General features: G+C 39.9%; 1 protein-coding gene across 1 annotated transcript; it reads right to left on the reverse strand.

The window, feature by feature from the left end:
• Nucleotides 1-251: 251 nt before the first annotated feature.
• TSPAN8 (tetraspanin 8) lies at nucleotides 252-16,407 on the reverse strand. The gene is made up of 8 exons (XM_030480818.1): nucleotides 16,141-16,407; nucleotides 10,761-10,823; nucleotides 7,997-8,125; nucleotides 7,284-7,358; nucleotides 7,092-7,199; nucleotides 5,277-5,408; nucleotides 3,128-3,211; nucleotides 252-539 (listed from the first exon to the last, which is right to left on the reverse strand). The coding sequence occupies exons 1-8, from the start codon at nucleotides 16,198-16,200 to the stop codon at nucleotides 486-488; spliced, it is 705 nt and encodes a 234-aa protein (XP_030336678.1). The 5' UTR covers nucleotides 16,201-16,407; the 3' UTR covers nucleotides 252-485.
• Nucleotides 16,408-17,192: the final 785 nt, after the last annotated feature.

Genomic DNA, 17,192 nt, shown 5'->3' on the forward strand with positions numbered 1-17,192 from the left:
CTCACAAGTAACAAAACCCTGACCATATATATCATATTGAGTGTCAAATTGACCTGTGACACTCCTAATGAAAACACACTGCCCCACAGCAAAGCAGCCTGGAGGCATGTGATTCCCTGGACCAGTCAGCCACTGCAAGATTGTTTATGGTGACTACTATAGGTGGCATAGCTCATGCGAACACATGGAATGCTGAACTCAGAATCTCAAGGTGACTTAAACGCTGTCTTCAGACAAAATAAACTCCTCAGAAACATAAACAAAGATGTTTATTCCAAATAAAAATTCACGTTCACATCATTAAATCTTACGAAGTATAAGGAGGTCATTTTGCAAACTGTGAAGCATCTATGTGCTGCCGTTTTCCTCCAAACAGCTGCCTGGGACATGCATATATTTCTCTGAATGTGCCAAGTCAAATATCCTTCTATCATCTACAAAGATTTTGATTTGGCTGGTGACATGGCTCTGACACTTCCACAGTTTCATTTTCTCCGAATCTGGCAGTAGAGGCTCATAGAAAACCCCAAACCGAGAATCTGGAAAACAAAGACATTTTTGGTATTACTCATCAGTCCTGGAAATCCCAGGATGCAGCCGATACCCAGTGGCAACAGTTTGTCTGCAAATGTCTTGGATTTACATGCAGGCTAAATCTGCTATGCAGAAGACCTTTTCCAATCTAATTCTTGAAGAACATGACTGTAGAATACAGCCATTTTAATGAAATAAATATGCACCACAGGTAGGACTGCAGGCATGATGGAAAACTTTCATTTGTTTAAAAGATGGATTGCCTCTGTGGATGGAGAACCCTGTAGCTCTGAGAGTTTAAAATGCAGTTGTTACCTGCAATGGAGCAGCAAACACTGAGAAGTTCAATAAATTCCAACAAAAAATTCAATTTTTCAATCTCTAAGATAGTTGGATGAACTTCTGAATTCGTTGTGTATTTTTAAGGGTTTTCTCTTTGAAATCTCTCTTCTTTTCCACTGTCACTCTCTTTACTGCAAATATATGTGTAAAGGCATATACACGTGTATATGTATACAGGCATACATCTATACACATACCCCACCATTTTGAGTGGCAAGTGATCATGCAACAAATATTTTATATTCATTGGTAATAGATTTGGGATAGAAACATTGAGTCCACTAAAGAAGCTGTTGCTTGAAATATAAAATTCAGTAGGGTCACTTTCTGTAGTGGGAGTTACTGTGTGGAATGGTGGAATGCCACAGCCTGGCACAGACAGCTGGTGAGATCAGATGATCATAAAGCTTCCTTTTATATTTAAAATTAACCAGTCTGTGAAGGTGTCTCACAAAAGTGGGAAGTATCCAATTGACACTTAAGAAAATATGAACACCAGGATGATTCATTTATTTAAGGAAGAGACAGTAGAGAGCATACAGAACACAGGGGTACTGTTAAGAGAAGGGCATGGTCTCACAGCTGAAAGAAGCTGACAGGGCTTCCCTAATATACCATGCCCTCATTTGCATTTGTGCCCTTCTTCTCGGTATCATCATTTCCACTAATAGGGTGAGCTGAAACCATTAGCAGCCCACAAATTGCATAATGGAGCAGGCAGATGGGGCAGCACTAGGGAAGAGCACTTTTCTTTGTCCCCTTCTTTTTGTCTGGGGTTTTCAAGAGCAGAGAGATGGCTAAGCATGTGGCCTTTGATTTGCAATTACTTGAGAAGTCATAATATGTTAGTATCTTTGGAAAGGCTAAATGTTTATCAAGTGTAAATTGCCAGCTGACAATTTGTACCAGCTGAGGCTCATATTGTTTATTCATGTTGTTTTCTAATCCTTTTATGATTGGGAGAGGCAGCCACCACAGAAAATGCCAACTGGGGAACAGGGAAGAAGGTTGGCCAGTGAACTAAAGGCTGCAACTCATGTAACTGCAGTAACCAGAGCAAAGTGACTCATAAATTACCTTTGGGAAACAGATGCAATTTTAAAATTCTTTTATATTTTAAAAGGCATTTTAATATAGGTGTATTTCACCTATTTCTCCCCCACGAGTTTACATACAGGTGGGAGACCTGACCCCCCACATATAGCACCTTAAATAACATGAAGCCTGTACTGAGCAGGAAGTCAGTGGCCTGTCCTCTTCCAGTGCTGCAGCTGCGTAAGTCTTCCCCGCCTACTATTATTTTCCTGGAAATGTATTTTTGAGTTGGGGCTCTTGCCCACTCTTCTACCACGAGGAGCAATCCTCTGCCAATGTTGTTAAGAAGCTTTCAGTTGGAATACAGACTGAACTCTGCACAGCAATCTTCGTCATTTCTGCTTTTCCCTCAAACAGCCGTTGATGTGGGGTGGGTGAGAAGGGAAACCACAGAGGAATAGTGAAAAGAAAGAAAATGACTGAAGAAAGCAACACGACGAAATCCCCTGTTTCTTTGTCATTTTCTCCTAATCAAAGCCTATCATTCACCAAGTCGCTGACTGGATAAACTCACTGTTTTTCCTCTTCTCTCCAGAGAAAATTTTGCATGTTATTCTTCAGTGTATGATGAAGCAATTAAAATAAAGAACTCACATATGCTGCTTTTTTTATAGACAGGAATATATGGAGCAGCACAGGTGTTCACTCAGGCACATTTGTGCACCATCTTGATAGCTAAACTATGCCTCAGAATGATAATTTTGTACCATAATTTCTCTGTGATAATAATTTGCAATCTAGGGGATAAGTTTTCTTATAAGATGACTTTTTTCCTCAAGCAAAGAAGTTAAAGATGAGGAAAAGACCAACTATTGTGCCTTGTGTCTCCTGGGGCTGGGTACCCACACACCTCTCTCCACATTGTCAAGAGCTCATTGTCAAGGCACAGGCTGGCTCCAGACTCTCAAATCTTTGCAGAAAAAGTCCCACGTGAAACACTTATACAGGCAGCAGGGTGGTCCGATCCCACATGAAGTTAGCCACTGGGCAACCGTATACTGTTTATATGGAATAACTATAAGATTACAGCTGAGAGGTGGTTTTCCCTTGTCTATTAATTGAGCAAGCCAGGTGTTTTAATCCCATTCCCAGTGTATTTCTAAGTAGAACATATTGCTTGTCAGCTACTAAATATTTTAATGGTGTATACTGGTACCTCAATAACAGCCAGTCCAAAGGCGATCCCCATAATTATGAGCAGATGGTCTTTAAGGTATTCGATAATCACATCTCCACAAGGCTGAAAAATAAGACAAAACGATTAATTATAGGTAAGCAATGTTATCCTAAGGTTATTAGGAATACATCTTCTAAGATAGATCCTTTCACAGTCTCTCCAAAGAAATTCTATTTGAATTTACTCTGACTCGTTGGGATAGACAAACACGAAGAACACAGCTATATGTACCTTGTGCTCTGAGGAAGATATCTGGTCTTTGCCTTCCTAAATATGAATATGAATTTTGTAGCTGACTGTAAAAGGGTACAATTTCAAATGAAAACACAGAGCTGTAATGCCTAATGTTTGCATGATCTTAATTGACAAGGAAAGAAGCATTTATTCTTACTTTCACTTGATAATCATTTGCTGCCAGGAAAGAACCAAAGCAGCAATGACCAGATTTGAGAGAGAACTTTAGTTTCCCACTAATCTGACCTTTGGATTTGAAACTTCAAACTTATTAGAATCAGGCTCAACTAGCAATATTCAGATATAAAACCTAGCTTAAAAATTAGTTTTGACAACTGTTTAGTGGTCTTACAGTGGGGCTGGGAGGAAGAAGTGATCATATCTGAAGTTCTATACGGACCTACTCTCCTTTTTAAAAACGTATACATCTGTTCTTATAATGACTACATCTTCTCCAGGCATTGACAATACTCCTTTACTACTGACTGTAGGGAAAGCCAAGTACAGCATAAATCCATCAACTACGGTACTGTTCCAACACTATGACTACCTTCTCCCAAATATAGTTATGTTATTTCACCATATTTCCTCCTTCACAGTAAGCACATGGGTCTTCTTCTAGTTCTTCTAAAAACGCTCTCATTTAGGCTGACTCAGAACTGCACTGAATTTCAAATCTTTTTTCCTGGATCAACGAGAGTTTAATGTCTTTACTAGCATCTAACACCACCACGAAATCTGTGTGTACATGTGAACACTATCTTGCACCTGCAGTAATTTCACTGATGGCTTCTCATGTGTCCTTTGAGGATTTGCCTGAGGCCAAAGAGACATTAAAATGTGGCCAAAACAGCCTCTCTGTATACAGCTTATTTCCAGATTGGCTTCTGGCATCCTCTTAACCAGACTGTTCCCTTGCTGTAAAACACTGTTTGCTTCTGTGGGACTGCACAGGGAGGAAATTAGTGCTCAGGCAGGACCTGGCTAGGAAGCTCTGCATTTAGAAAAGTATACAAACAGAATGGACGTTTGCTAAAATCTGCTTTGTGCTAGGTGCAGATTGCCACACTTTGTACCACCAGCATTCTGAAAATGCAGGTATTTTGTGCTAGTTTTCCACTTCCCCCCCCCCCATTTTTCTTTGTATGCGCAGAGTCCAAATTTCCATATGAGGAGACAGATAAATCTTCAAATTAAGTAACCGAGACTTCTGCTGCCCACCTACCAATTTCTCAGTATGCTTTCCTGTTGCCTGTCACCAGGCATTTTTGCCTTATATTAATGCCACAATCTTTTCAAAAGGCTGTAGCTGTTGGAAATTGCACTTTGAGTATGCTGCCATGAAGCCTACAAACAGGTAAGGTTTCCTTCCAGCAGAGCCTGCAAAGTGAGTGTGGGGTTTTTATTAAAGGACTATAAAACCCCACAGGTCTTGCATTTAGTGTGTTCGTTTTTCAATATCCTTAGCCCCTTTGAAAGCCTCTGAGTCAACATGTCTACCACCAGAATGAGCCTGGGTGGGAACATAACCTTCTGAGGGAGGAATGAAAACCAAAAAGTGTAACTGACATGCTCCTCTGACCCAGCGGCATACCCTGACGCCAAAGCCATAATAGTTTTCATCCATAGTAACCATGCAGGCTGCTGAGGTCCTAAGGGTACTGCACTGCACAGCTAAAATAGAGACATCCCAGGAAGAGGAAGCAGCAACATATTTCATGTGTGCACACTAATTTCATAACAGATGGCACAGGGCAATGCTGGTTTAATGAAGAGAAAGCAAAACTTTGCCATTTTGGAAAGATACAGAACTGCTGACTATGCCTGTCACCAAAGACAATGCTGGGTTAAAACCTCTCTGGGGAAAGAAGAGTGGAAAACGATATTTTCTTACGGTTTTATAAACGTATCTGCCTTGATAGTAGGTGCAGAGATCTGATGAGCTCTTTAGTTCACACTCACAGATTTTGTTACCAATATTTTTTCCCCAATCTGAAGGTCCATTCAGCAAACCACAGCACTGGTTCTGCAAGGAGGAAATGGAGACATGAGAGAAAAAATGGTTATTTCCAGTTCAAGGAGAGTAGGAGAGGGAGCTGAGAGCAATAATGAAGGAGAAATTTCCTTTCATCTTTTCCCATGTGGAACTTGTCTTAAATTGGTATGTCTCAAACACCCTTTGCATTTCTATACCAGTTATAAGAGTAAGTTTAAGCTCAAGTTTAAAAAAGACAAAAAAATGAAAAAAGACCAGATTTTCAGTATACAGTGCTCAAAACCATTAATATACTATAAAGCTAGTAATTGTCAATGCTGGAATGGAACTGGAACATGGAACAAAGCTGGGTATAGTATTTTTTGAGAATCAAGCCTTCTTTCTACAGGTTATACTTGCAGAAGATAAGTAACAGTTCCAATAACATCCACATCCTGAAAAGCCAGGCTAAAAATGTAAAATTCAGGCACATAAAACTCTGAAATCTAGAAAAATAACCACCTTGAATGATGGTTAGCCCTTTAAATTTGGAATGGACTAAGGAGGCCTGGGCTCCGTTTGGGATTTGTGAAACCTAAACCAGGTGCAGTTTCACTCCATGTTCCGCTTTATTCAAGCCACTAAAGCTCAGGGGTGCAGACTTGAGTTTGAGGTCCCCCTCTTTTAAAAAGCAGCTGGAAATGTTCACATAATTTTGTACAAAAGCAAAGGCCGTGGGACATAATAAAACAATCCTGGTCTATTTAAAAATTAATACAGTAATTATGGGATTTTTCATTTTGCTCACCCTTCAATCCTCTCTCCAGGGAGCTGCTTATTATCTCAGAAAAAAATAAACTGGCTCAGAAGCAGAGGGCAGGGCTGGAGGTGGAATGGGGAAGGAGAAGTGAAAGCAATATAAGCCACCCAAATATTGTTTCTTGCTTCTTTTCTTTCACACCAGCAGCCTTTAGCAATACAGGAGTTCTTTAAACCTACCCATCAAAGGCATCACCCATTAGGACTAAAATAAAAGAATAACAGCAGGCACTCTCAATGTATAGACAAAGGTACTAGTGGGAAGGGCAGGGGTCTACACCATCAGTAGTATCAGTGAGACTCAAGGCTACTCTCTGTGTGATGCAAGGTGACACTAAATGCCCACCTTCTGGGGTCTTGCAACTGGGGGAAGCCAGGATAGGTATAAGCACAGTGATAAAAAACCTCCCTTTTATCATCTTTTTTTTTCCTGCTATTTACACAGTAAAATGTGGCATTTAATCATTTTATAGCAATAGGATATTCCAAATAAAATACACTCCCGAAGTTTTTCTTATCCCTGGCGTAATCCTGCCTTAAGAGTCCTGGCTAGATCTTAGCTAGGAGAGACAGTGAAGGAGTAATGTCTCTTCAGAAGGGAAAGCTGTAACAAAGGAGCAGGCAGTCTTCTCATGAAAGACCTTAGCTAACAGTCAGTCTCACATGTTGTGTGCCCTTGGTCTCTTGCTCTTATAAACGCTATTGCCCAGAGAAATCATCACAGGAAGCCCATGCTGTATCAAGAGAGCAGAAGCCCTTGTGTAGTGTTTTAACTTGCATTTAATTCAGACCCTTCCCTCACTCCAGGCAATGAAATTCGAATCTATGGCAAAGTAGCCCTAAAATGAAGCACAGACAAATGCTAGAGATGGAACAGATAGCAACAACCCCTGCCGTCTGTTACATTTTAATTACCATTGTCTGAAACTGCTGGAGCTTCTCTTGAAACACTTTAGATTCTTCTGTAGAACTTCGCAATGAATTCACACTCTCCTGGAGACTCTTCTCAAGGTATGTTTCAATCTGCAAGTCCAAATATTTTATTAGTTTTGGGGTAGAAATAAAACTTTGGGAAGACATCAATGAAAATGCAGAATAATACTGTACCTGAGATCGGTACACTGCTACTAAAATACCTCCTGTGACCTGAAGGATCAGGATCAGAAGCAGTCCAATAAAAAACTAGAAAGAAAACAAAAGGGTGAGAAAACTTTAGTACTTTTGACCAAGATGATATCATTTCCTTTAAGTGAATGTTAAGCTTTCATGTGCTTGAATAGCCATGTAGGTAAAATGAACTGAAATTCCAGCCAGAGCTACTCCAGTTATGCCTTCTTTGGCAATGAGAAAAGGGGGTGCTTGAGGCAGAGTGTGCTCAGCTGGTAACTGAAACAAGGTGCATGCCAGAGTGGCACGATGGGCACTGGGTAGGTGAGAGGTGTTGGGCAGGAGGACAGGGAGAACGTTCTAGGAAAACCAGCAAAGAAAGCAACTTGGAATTTATGAAATTAAATGGGATAGGTTGGGGGAGAGGACTGGCAGAGGGAATTCTGGTGGTAGTTGGGTGGAAAAAAAGGCTAGTGACATGTTTGGGGCTCTCTGGACACTGTCTTCTAGTTGATCAGACCACCCATCATTTTTTCTGTGCTAGAATTCAGAAGGGGCTCAAGCACAAGGTAAGCAATGAAGGCACGTGAGTATAATCAAGCTCGTGTTTAAACAAAAATGTCCCCATCCTCATTTGATTCTATTTGCAAGGACCTTATCCATCAAAGGTAGCCATGGCCTGTTAAAGGTAGCCAAATGTTTTTCTTTCCTACCAAAAGCAGCATGCACCGGCTCTCCTTTATGGCACCACAGCATCCCAGAAACCCAAGGATCATAATGATGGAGCCCACGGCTATCAGCAGATCAACCCCTGCAAACACGCTGCTGTCTATCTCCAGCTCCTGAAAAGAGAGGGGAAAAAATCTTTCAGCCACAAGAGGTAGTTCCTAAAAACATCTATATCCCCCAAACCAAGATAATTACTTCATAACTGACAAATATACTGATTAGCAACCATGGAGAAATAAACAAACCTCCAATGCCTCTTTCTTAATCATTCTGTTGGGGAGCTCAGTAGAACCTGGCTTTCCACAGTCTTTGTCTCTGCACAAGATGGAAGTCAACTTCATAGAGTAAATAAAGATCTCTTGTCTTTAAAGTGGCTTTCAGTTAGTTTTCAGCCAACAAATCTTTGCTTTTTACTAGAAGTAGCAAAATTGATTATCTTGAAATCTCTGCTACATTAACCAAATGTTAAAGAAACAAAATCTCTGTCATTAAAAGGCCAGGAACATACTCTGTGGCTGTTCCTAAGAGAACGCTTCTCAGAGAGATGCTGGATATACTAGAGAAATAGATGTATTTTCCAAAGCAGCTTTCTTTTTCTTTTTTTCTTTTAGGCATGATCTCTAATATTACACTCAAAGATGAGGACTGTATTTTGATGTGTGGGACATTCAACTAAACAATTCATATACCTCAATATTATTAAATATCAAATTATTCAGTTCCCACAGGACTGACTAAGGCCAAAGGCCAAAATAGAGAAAAACATTCAAAGAATATTTTCCAGTGTGGCTGGTGCCAAGATTAGCAAAAATGTCTAGAAGTTGTCGCATTTATCTTCTGATGGAAATTGCAAAGGTACATAGATAAGTATAATTTGAAGAATGTGTTGTTCTTTCCCCTTCCAAGTTGCACTGAACCTCCTGTTATTTATTCTTAGAAAACTCTATTCATCTACAGCCAAATCCTTATGGTCTGCTCAATTATTACTCAGGCAAAACGTACATTGATTTTGAATGGGAACTATGCCTGCCTAGAGGCAAAAATGTGATAAAATGCTTTCAATTTTGGTCTCTACTCTTAATGCACATTTTGGGGGGAGTTCTAAGTGTCACTTCAGGAAACCAGTTTGGGACACACTTAAGTATGCTTTTCTGAACAGGAAATCTCCCATAGTATGATCCATCATACTAGAGATGGTCAACTAGCAAGTATGGAAAATTTAGCTTCTTGTAAAATGTTGATTGAGGAGTGTGAGTTGTCATTCTTCCTCTTCCACAGCAGAGAAAAGCAGAGCTCTCCACCATGACCTGATTTACCCCGTGGCACAACGTCATCATGAGCTGAGTTCTGTTGCATCCATCCTCTGCCAAACATGAGACATCTGGGACTGGCTGAGAGCAACAGTGTCATCAGCCAAATGGCAGGAAATATATGAAGCTATCTTCTTATCTCCACCATTTTTTTATTTTCAGATAGGAAAATACTGCCTTAAAAATTATTGTTCTTAACTGACAGACTGCAGTAGAGCAGCAGGGAGTGATCTGAAGATTTGCAACTTAATCTATGATAAAAACTCAAACTAAAAGCTGGAGAGGATGCTTCAATGTCACACCTGGCCCTTTTTTCACTTCTATGGCCAGAAAACCTTTTTGGATATCGAAGCAAGCAAATTACATTTTCAAATTCATTTACATTTCTACGGCCCAAATTCACAAGAAGAAATATACTGCTTATACTTTAGAGTTAGGTTGTTCTTCTCATTAATATAACAAAGCACCAACATACAAAGATTGCACAGTGCCCTTCAGAGAATCAGCTACGAGCTGTGAAATCAGCTTCTCTCAAGGGAGGCAGAAAACATGCTGTGAGGCAGAGGCCAATGCCACCGGACCACACTTGCAAAAGATTGTCAGGGCCCACAGGGCCAAGAGCCTTTGCAGCAACAGGACCAGTCTCTGCTGCATGTCTGCAAGATCAACGGCTCCTCAAAATTGTATTTTCCCTAGCTTTGCAAAAAAAGGAAAGTCATGAAGTCTGAAGTAATTTAATAACCCAGATAAAATCCATGAGGGGAAGTCAGGGACTTTCTTCTCCCCTCCAGGAGGACTGTTAGGACATTTTAATCATAAGTAAAGATATTTCAGTCTCTAAAACTTTTTAATATAAATATGAGGGGAAAGGGGTAAAATGCTTTTAGGGAGCCACTGAAAATAAAAGGGAAAAATCCTTGCTCTCTTTCAAAGTTGCGGTTACTGGGAAAATAAGAATTGTGTTATTGAAGATAGGGAGAAAGGTAAAAATATTCCCTCCAAACAAATGGAAGTAACCCTAGGAATATATATGATTGTACTATTCTAATAGGGAAAGACTTTGAAAAGTCTAGGAGACACAGGGCTCCTCATTATTCTCTCTAACACTGAAATCAATATCAAAACCATCATTAGTTTTCATTAGAGGAGAGAGAGAGACATGTCTTCCAACAGAAATCTGTATGCATCTGCAAGAACCTACATTAATAGCACTAGAAGACACTTCCTGTAGTCACATGTCTCTGCTTACATCAATTACTTTATCCAACTACCTGCACTATCTTGTTTAATCTTAAACATCATAAAATGCATTAATCTTTACCCACACAAACCACCTCAACAAAAACATTAAAAGTCTATGGAAATGAAGTTGGGAACTGTAAGTGTATGCAGTGGTTTCCACATTTGACATGGCTCTGGTATGGCTATATGCATTTACCTGCTGAGCATCTTTGCTAACACGTATCCATATAGAGACTCCCAAAATAATGGAACCACACACCTGCAGGAGAAAATAAAGAATGTTTAGAAAGAGCAGAAATTTTAGATTAATATTCAGCATCCAAACTGCACCAGATGCTGGCCAAAATTCTGAAATCATTTGTTTGGCAAAGTGAAAGAAACATGATTTGCTGGAGAATAGAACATTGATTTGTATCCAGGAAACTTCATAAGGGTAGTTAAATCTTCAGTTATGCACCAAATCGCTGATGTTTCTACCTCAGAGGATTCCACATTTCCTTGATGATTTATACATGTGGTTGGGAAGCACACAGAAATTCTGTCAGATGAGAGAGGAATATAAATTGCTATTGTATGTATATAACATGGCTGTAAAGAACATTGTTTCTTGGATAATGGAAACACATGAGATTTGATAAGGGATGTTTGTATAAATGTTGTTTCTAGAAATATTCAGGACACATGTCTAAAGAGATGCTCTCTATGGTAAAACTATTAGGAACATTTCTAAATAAAGTCTGCAGTTTCTATTGCAACAATATGTGCCATCTCCAATCCTTAGAATATACCTCCTATAAAATGCCTATAGTATTATTTCATTACATTTTTACAGAAAACTATAATCAGTCATGTCCATGAGAAAGACTGGGATGACTTGCTACAAGATGTGAATCAGGGCATATGAATCCCAGGTCCAAATGCATTCCTTAATCAGCAGTTGTGCTCTGTGCTCCTGTTTCACTGATTATTGAGGTACCATTCCACTATGTGCCAGTCACTCTATTTCTAACCTTGTCTGTGAGGATTCTTGTACAGAATTTCTCTTTATTAAGTCTTGGAGATAGGTAGTTAAGAGTCTGATCAGATGAAAGGATTGTGCCTGCTGAGATGGCTGGTAGGAAAGAGAGATCACTGAGGACCAGTGAGTAGTCATATTTAGAATTATCTTCCCGTATGTCACTAACACTCAAGTCATAAACAGCCCTGAAATGTTGTTATTAGCTTCCTATGAAGACTGGGACTACTCCTAATCTTTTAAAATTAGAAGAGCTATTTTTATATGTTTTAGATATTTTTCCTAAAAGTACTTTCTCCACAAAAGATTTCTTATAATATCTAGCATCAAAGACCACAATGACTTTAACAGATTATTTAATATGGAACAGAGCCAGCACTCAGACATGAGTACCACACATTTTCCTGTTCTAAGTAAAGCTCCTACAAGTACATTTTATACATGAAAAGGAAAGTTGTACAATCGATGACAACTATATCATGTTATCGAATTTAACTAGAACTCCCCACTAAACCTTCTGAATCCCATTGAATCTGCCTGGAAACTGATGGTATCATATGACTGTATATTTGGTCTTGTTCAGCAGCACTATGTGAGCATGTGGCTATGCACCAGACAACATGGCTTGCTTAATGTGCAGATTTCCACTCAGGCAGCTATTGCTACAAATCCAAACAGAATTTGGCCCACTGGCCTTATTTGTTACAGAGGACCTCCCATAAAAATACAGCACAGTAGTAGAAATAAATATAGCTGAATATACAGGAACTTAGCAATCAGATGGGAATGATACAAATATTACTTAGTAATATTACAATATTTACTAGCAGAAGAATCCTGCTAGGAATGGAGTTCCTATTAGTGCTAGGTTACCGATAGTCAGGCAGGAAGTGGTTGTGGGGAGTATTTTTGTAAGCCTCCTATTTTTCGAATATCTTGTTCTCCGTTTAGGCTATGGATGATTGACCCTGAACATAGGAATAGCATGGCTTTGAAGAAGCATGGGTTGAGATATGTAAGAAGGCCAGTTGTGGAAGGTTAAGTCCGATGGTGACTATTATTAGTCCGAGTTGGCTTGATGTGGAGAAGGCAATGATTTTTTTAATATCATTTTGTGTGAGAGCACATGTTAGCGGCAAATAGTAGATAGGGCGCCCAAGCAGAGGCAATGTGGTTAGAGCAGTTTTGTTGTTGGTAAGTAGAGGGTGAGAACGAATAAAGTAAGAAGATCCCGGCTACGTACTATTGTGCTTGAATGGAGTAGGGCGGAGAACTGGAGTTGTCCTTCTATAGCGGCAGGGAGTCATGGATGTAGGCCAAATTGTGCTGATTTTCCGGTGGCAGCTAGGATAAGTCCTAGCACATTCCAAAAAGAAACATCATTAATAAATGAAAATTTTTAGTGAGGTGCATATATTTTAATTATAAAAATAGGAGTTGGTTTAGGTTAATAAAAAATGATCCATTTCAATAAAATCTTAATGTTTTGTTTCTGTTTATTTTCAGACTATACAAAGTATACCAGAACACACAAATAAGTTTTGAAATAACAAATCAAAATGGCCTGTTCCTGAAGAGTCCATGTTAAACATTTCAAGTTTGCTGGAATACTCCATCCTAAATACTAAGTTTTCTTAAAATAAAGTTTCAACTAAAGAAATTTTCATTTCAGGAAATTTCATTTTTATTGAATGAGTTTTTTCCAATGGAATAAAAAGAGATTCATTAAACAGTCCTCACCCATTTTCCCAAAACTAGATGGCTGTTGTAGTTTTGCCTCAACCCTTGACCAAGAATCAGTGACCTTGTCACACTTTCATAAACTGATCAGGAACAGGACTGTTGTCCCTCAACAAGTCCTTCTCTTCTTGAGCCCTTCAATCTTAGTGTGATGAAGAAATACAGCCTAGGTAAATTAGTATCACCTCAGATGAGCCTGCCGTGACTCTGGACCAGTGGTACATAAAGACTCTGCACTTCTCAGACACAGGAATACCAAATCTATGGGGAATTCCCTCCACTGGCACGCACATTTCAAGCAACCAATGTAAGGGTATCAGGAGGAGCTTTCTACAAGGTTGCTCCTATTCATGGAAACATTTGACTGCAATACTTCCTTAAGATACCTGAAATTAACAGTTAGGAAGGTCCTACAGAGAATATGGCCTATGGCTCATCATACCTGTTAAATTTGTGTTGCTGCTTTCAGGGATTGAAATGTTCAGATGTAAGGTATGGGGAAGGGGCCACTTTGGTTGTAGATGGGACAGCCATCCTGCTATCAAAAACTGGTCAAAGATTGCTCTGTTACTGATGGGTTGCCTCAAATTAGGATCAGAAATCAATATTTAGTGAAAAAAAAAAAGCAATTCTATAATTTTGCATGCTGTGAAGTAGCAGCAGGTGAGACTGGATATCCTGCAAACTTGGAAGAGGGGAAAGAGGAAAAATCTGACCTATATGTCAGGTTTAATGCACAAAACTGATTTCATTGTTAACTTAAGGACCATTAAAAGTTCCATACAGGCACCCAGCTCCAAAAGCCCATGCTCAGCTTTCTTCCACCAAACTGGGAGGATGAAAAACTCTATGCACATGCTCTTGGGGCTGTAGATTCCCAGGGGGAACGCTTCATGTAGTGAAGCCAGAGCCATTTTACAGAGCTATCTTGGACTGTTCTAGGGGCTACACACTTAGTGCTGTGCTCTAAGAGGTGGCAAGACAAAGCCATCAGAAGGCTGGAAAACCCATTCCCAAGTCCCCTAAGAGGGGACACTCCCAGAGAGATGACAATGGGCTTAAAATGAAAGGACGCCAAGTAAATATGCAGCCATAGCTCTTATCTAGTTAAGGTTAAAGTCACCTTCACTTCCCACTATCAGCTGAATTTTGTCACTTGCCAACTACCTTGTGTACCAGAGAGAGTAGGTGTGGGACCAGTGGTGGTAAAAACATCAATGTTCCCTGTACTTTACTACAGCAATTTAATGATTACCTGGAATTAGAGAAAGGAATGTGAATCAAAGAATTCAGCTTCATTGTACTCTGTCAGCAAATGTTTCTGTTTGCACCATGCCTGTTCTTCCCTATCTTGGTAGTGCTAAACCTCTTTTAAAATAAGTAACTATAGCTACATTCCTGCCTCTTCTGTCCTATCTATGCAGTCATATGCACAGAAAATGCTCTCAGCATATTCTTCCCCACAATAGAGTACTGATTTTCCTACCTTTTGCACAAAGATAGGTTTGGGAAATTTGTTCCACACCTTGTCTCCTGAGCTTTCCAGACACCCCCAGGATCACAGCCTCTGTTTTTCCCTAGGAAACCCATGCTGTCACTGGATGCTCAGGCATGGGGCATTATTCACACGTTCATTCCAGGAGTAGTTTGGAGCTTTTCTGATGCTACTCTGAGACATTTGCCTATGTTTTTGCTTACAGTAAATACAGATGAATGTGGACACGATAAACTTCTTGAGGTGCAGGAATTCCAAGTCAGAAACTATGGACTCTTTTAAATACCATTGTAGAAAAACTTCAACAGAAATGCCATATATCTTCAATTTGCCTTGATGGAGGTGGAGGAAGAAGAGAGGGGGGAGGCAGTTGAAACCATCACTGGCCTGTGAGGAATTTCTTTGTGATGTCCACAAGCGATCAAGGAATTTTGCTAATTCTTCTCATTTTGGCCAGCCACAAGTTTCCCAAGGCTACTGTTTGTGGTTCCTTTTGAATGGTATCACTTTTTCACTTGGAAAAAAAAAAATATCTCTTGAGGCAAAGCCCATAACGTGGCTGTAGTTCCGCTTCTGATTTCAGTGAACTTCTGGTGAACCTGACAAATCTCTGTCAGGAAAGCTGACGGTGAGGTTGAACCATGAAATAAATGTTCTTCAACTCAGCCCTTTCCAGATCTTCCAAGACCTGAAATTCTTGCAAACCAGCTGAGATGTGACAAACAAACACCATCCAAATGACACCCAGAAATCTGCCTGCTGTCCTGTGCTGTATCTGCCTTGATACAGCTATTGGCAGTACTGCCAGCCCATACCATTTTACAAACATTTATTGTCCACCATCAGAAACTAATTATGACACTGAACATAAAGCAAAGAACCACGAAGAAGAATATGAAAAACATTTATCAATTAGGAGGCTAAAAATACAAGTGAATTTTCTGTATCTTCCGCTACAACTGCATTCTTAGGAGTATGCCATTTGGATGCAGGCAGCAGACCATAAAAGCAAGAAAACACTACATTCTAAGTGGAGAGCCTGCTATCTTCTGACTGAAATGAGTGATGTCTCTTGACATGAGGGGCAGGTTATGGGCAGGGGACAGACTTAAGGCTGGTCTACTTATGAATGTGGAGGGAAAGCTGTTTTGAAGGAAAAAGACAAAGGGAAGGGCAAAAGTTAAACATATTCTCCCCTCCCTAATTTAGAATCATACTCTGGTTCCACTTATGCTCTATTTTCTTTACAATTCCTTCAACTACGGCTTTCAGATAATGTTGAACACATTTCATGCATCACTAATAACAATTTAAACACCAACTTACCCAAAATAAGAAGTTGAAGATGAACATCGAGTACTTCATGCAGCTGCTTACACCCGCCATTTTCAACAAGCTGAGACAAAAATGAGCACTGCAGAAGAAGCTTTCCTGAGAACTTGACCTTGATGTAAAAGTTGTTGCTACGTCTTCAGAAAAACTGTCAAACCACGTCAAATACACTGTGCTCTGCCACTGAAAGCAAAAACTGTGACCAGGGCACTGACAATTATTTAAATAGTTCGTATTCCATAGGTAAACATTAACCAGAGCGTTGGGGAAGCACTGCTAGGTGTTATCACTGAGTCTCCAGACTCTTATAGTGTCCTTGTGATTTGTACTTTCCTACAGTCCTGTTAGTCTTGTTCTACACCTCAAAAGTAAATAGATAATGCAGCAAAGTCATAGTTTCAAGAGAAAGGGAAGTGAGCATAAAAACATTTTACAGACCTGCTTTTGGGAGGTGGAAATGATTGCATTTATTAATACTTTTAAGTTACGGGGTTTACTCGACCATTGCCAACATTCATTCAGTCATGTTCATTCTCCCACTCCAAATGCTCAACTGGGATAAAGGGGTGGGTCTGAGTTACCCCACCAGAGGAAGGGTAAGGAATCTGCTGCCATTTTCCCACTCTTGATGTCTCCTTCAGATCCTTTTCCTCTTCCTCACTAAATCAGGACCTGAGGAACCTGAGCACTGTGGTGCACAAAGCGCCCTGCTGTGCAGGTTTCCAAAAGTGTTGTGAACCCCAGCAGACCAACCACAGTTCTGGAATCAAGACGCAGGATACAGCTCAGCAACAGGAGCTAGATTCATCCCAGAAGACAAGGCAATAAACCTGTTTCACTGGTTTTGGTTTACATCTTGTTTGTTTTCTTGTGTGCTCTTCAAGCTAGGAATCCTGAGGGGAAAATAAAGGTATCATTCTGGTTTTTTCTATCAATCAGCCCACTTTCTGGAGAAGTCCCGTATAGCAGTCCTTAGAAGGATGAGGGTCAGACAAAGGTTCTCCCCTGAGTTTGTCATAAAAAAGAAGCTTTATTTTGCAGGTGAG

This window comes from Strigops habroptila, chromosome 3 (genome assembly GCF_004027225.2).
Source record: "Strigops habroptila isolate Jane chromosome 3, bStrHab1.2.pri, whole genome shotgun sequence".
Classification (NCBI taxonomy): domain Eukaryota; kingdom Metazoa; phylum Chordata; class Aves; order Psittaciformes; family Psittacidae; genus Strigops; species Strigops habroptila.